Source organism: Phragmites australis, chromosome 8 (genome assembly GCF_958298935.1).
Source record: "Phragmites australis chromosome 8, lpPhrAust1.1, whole genome shotgun sequence".
NCBI classification, from domain to species: domain Eukaryota; kingdom Viridiplantae; phylum Streptophyta; class Magnoliopsida; order Poales; family Poaceae; genus Phragmites; species Phragmites australis.
In genome coordinates, this window is record NC_084928.1 from 32,529,694 (window position 1) to 32,532,738 (window position 3,045).

At 52.1% G+C, this 3,045-nt stretch overlaps 1 protein-coding gene across 1 annotated transcript; it reads left to right on the forward strand.

Moving 5' to 3' along the window:
- The first annotated feature begins 2,167 nt into the window (after positions 1-2,167).
- LOC133927113 (uncharacterized) lies at positions 2,168-2,830 on the forward strand. The gene has a single exon (XM_062373418.1). It carries the CDS (start codon positions 2,310-2,312, stop codon positions 2,622-2,624), a length of 315 nt encoding a protein of 104 aa, XP_062229402.1. The 5' UTR covers positions 2,168-2,309; the 3' UTR covers positions 2,625-2,830.
- Positions 2,831-3,045: the final 215 nt, after the last annotated feature.

Sequence of the window (3,045 nt, forward strand, 5' to 3'; positions counted from 1 at the left end):
CTACAAAATTGCGGTTCTTTGCCACAGGACACCGCAACCATTAAAGTATTATATCCTATGATTTCAGATGAGAGAGTGCTCGTGAAAGGACCATTTTGCCCTTTGGCCTTGTAGCAGCATTTTTAGCTTGGCGGGGCCATTTTACACTTTGAAAGTAGTGTATCTATGATGGCATAGTACTTACAGGGCTTCTAAGCACAGGACTTCTGGAGCTTTCATGCTTCCTTAGCAGGTAGAGCCACAGAGAGGGAGGGACAGCAAGGGAGCGGTGTTGTCCTCTAGCCGTAACCCTACCATTGGGCAAAGGTCGGTCGGCCAGACTGTAGCCTCTAGGACGAGTGACGGCGGCTCATGCACAGGGGTGACAACGGCTCTCAGGTAGGGTGGAGGGACAGTGATGGGGAACGAGACGGGAGGGGGTGCTCTCGAGATGGGGATCGAGACGGAACAAGTGGAGGCAGGCGTTGTAGATTGGAATCAATACGAAACAGTTCGGTCCAACTAGATTGAGAAACGGGTGCCAATCGGAGAGTCAGGGACATCCAATGTCATTTTAAAAAATTCACCCAAATTACTTGATATAGTATTTTAATAGTTATGGTGTTATGTGGCAAATAGCTATAATTTTAGAATGTTCACCGGCTAATTCATGAAAATCAGGTGTGAAATAGCAAAAGCCACGATAGTACAATGTTCCATCCCCTGAATGTGCGTGTCTCACGATGTCCAGCACCAGCATGGCAACATGCATGGATGGAGCCATGGAGGGACCCAGTGGGGTATTTCAATCCTCTGCTCCAGCTACGAATTTTCCGGTCGGCTGATTATCCCGAGCCGACCAAACGAGTCGCTGTTACGGAAAGCGGACGTGGAGCGGCTATCCCCGTCGTCGCTCGGACCGTCCGCGCCGTCCGATATCTCGTCTGAGCATCGGGTTCGAGACGTGTTCGTAATCGTATCAACTTTTTTTTTTTCGCCTTCTGCCTTGACGCGGATCAGCCGCAGGTGTGCTTTTCCTCGTTTGGCTTTGGCCTTTGGAGCAACGGAAGAACGTCCTTTCCTTTCGGCTGCGGGCGTATCCGGCTCAGAAAACCTTATCCGGTTTCTGAGAATGGTTTTGTGAGAAAACCAAAAGGCGAGTAGTTTTGTAGTACCGTGTGAAGGCCGTGTGAAGGTAGCTCGTCACAGATGCTTGACGTGGCTGCGCAGTAGGAGAACAAGCACGCCAAGCTGTTGTGGCTTGGACAAAAGCGATCAAAACCTGGTCAGCAAGGTATCTGCGTGTCTAATTCCAGGCTTCTCTCGGGTAGAAAAAAAAAAAAGAAACACGTATTGTGTCCAGAAGAGCATGGAGTAGATTATGGCTGTCTGTTTCTACGCTTCCTCTCAATAAGAGAAAAAAAAAGATTATGTCAAGAAGCGCATATAGTAGATTACGTAAAGGGGAAATTTCCGTGTGAATAGGGAGAAAATCTTTTGCTGTTGTAAACACATTGCTACTGTTACGCTACAAATTTCTGAACTTTGTGTCAAGTCTGTTTAGCTTAGAACTAAACTTTGGTTTGGATGGTTACTAGAAGTAATTGTGTTTAGTTTGGATGGTTACTAGAAATAATTGTACTTTTTACTCGTTAGGGATGAAACCTCATGTTAACTCATTGTGTGTCTTATTAAGATTGAATTTTCTTTCGGTGTTTTTTTAAAAAAAAATCTGTTTAGCTTGGAAGCCTGGAATCGAAGGGGGCAGGAGGGACTGCTGCTACTGTGGTAAAAACACAACACCAGTTCACCACGTGCTATAGCAGATTCGTGTTTCCCACGGGCGAGCGCCGCGCCGTTGATCAGGACGCGAGCCCTGTGATCATGCGGCCCACGTGGTGCACGCCTGTGACCGTAACCCGCTGCTCCCGCTGGTGGTCGTCCTCCGGTCGCCTTCCCTTCCTTCCGCTTCCGCCACGGCTGCCCCTAGAGGGCCCACCGCGCCAGGCCGGCCGTCTCAACCCGAGCGGCTTTCCCTCCGCTATAGGAAATCCCCCAAACCGGGTCCACGACTAACCCCATGCGTAACGGCGCCTTATCCCGCCCGCACGTGGACCCACCACGCCGTCGCCTTCCTTCCTTACCCCCACGCCCAACGCGGCCACGGCGCTGTCCTTATTAACCGCCACCCCACCCCTTCGTCTCCACTCCACCCAAAGCACTCGAAACGCAACTCCAACTTCCCAGATCGCAGCACCATCACACCGCCCTAGGGCAAGGCAGGCGAGCGAGCGAGCGAGAGAGATAGAGAGAGAGAGAGGAGTCCGGCGATGGCGAGATCCTTGGACGGGGAGGCCTCGTCGCCGTCGCCGTCGCTGCGGCACAAGCTGCGAACGACGGTGTGCTGCTGCTTCGGCAGGGGAGCCGGAGCCGGCGGGGAGAGGGTCAGGTGGCGGCGCCGGGCGACCACGGGGGAGTTCCGCTACGACCCGCTCGGCTACGCGCTCAACTTCGACGAGGGGGAGGACGACGGTGCCGGCGCCGACGCCGCGGCCGCCTTCCGGTGCAGGAACTTCAACTCGCGGCTGCCGCCTTCGCCGGTCTCGGCGCCCGCCCAGCGGCCCACGGCCATCGCCATGGCCTAAACTGCGTTGTTATTTTTTTCTCTAATTCTACGATCTACTGAGCGAGCGAGTTATGTGTAGCAGCAGCATAGTGAATTGTGATATACTCGTAGAATCTAGGCACCTACCAATGTGTTTATACTATGTAATCAGATTGAAGCGGCCGTGATGAACCCTAGAATTGGGGGATTTGATTTGATTCGTGGAAAAAAATTCTGCTTTTGTTCTCCCTCGGCGAGAATCTCCTCTTTTTATCCCTATCGTCTAAAAAAACTCTCCTCTTTATTCCCAGTGCCTGTTGTTATCCAGTTAAATCGTGCGGGCGATTCTCAGATGTGGCTATGACATGTGGGCCCGCGTGTAATTGTGAAGTGGGCTCTTGGGATGACGAAGATAGGATCGAACGGGATTTGGATTTTTCCTGCAATTTTGGCGGCTGGCC

Bases quoted from the DNA above. Each gene is read 5' to 3' on its own strand.
- LOC133927113 (XM_062373418.1), top strand. From the start codon at position 2,310: ATGGCGAGATCCTTGGACGGGGAGGCCTCGTCGCCGTCGCCGTCGCTG.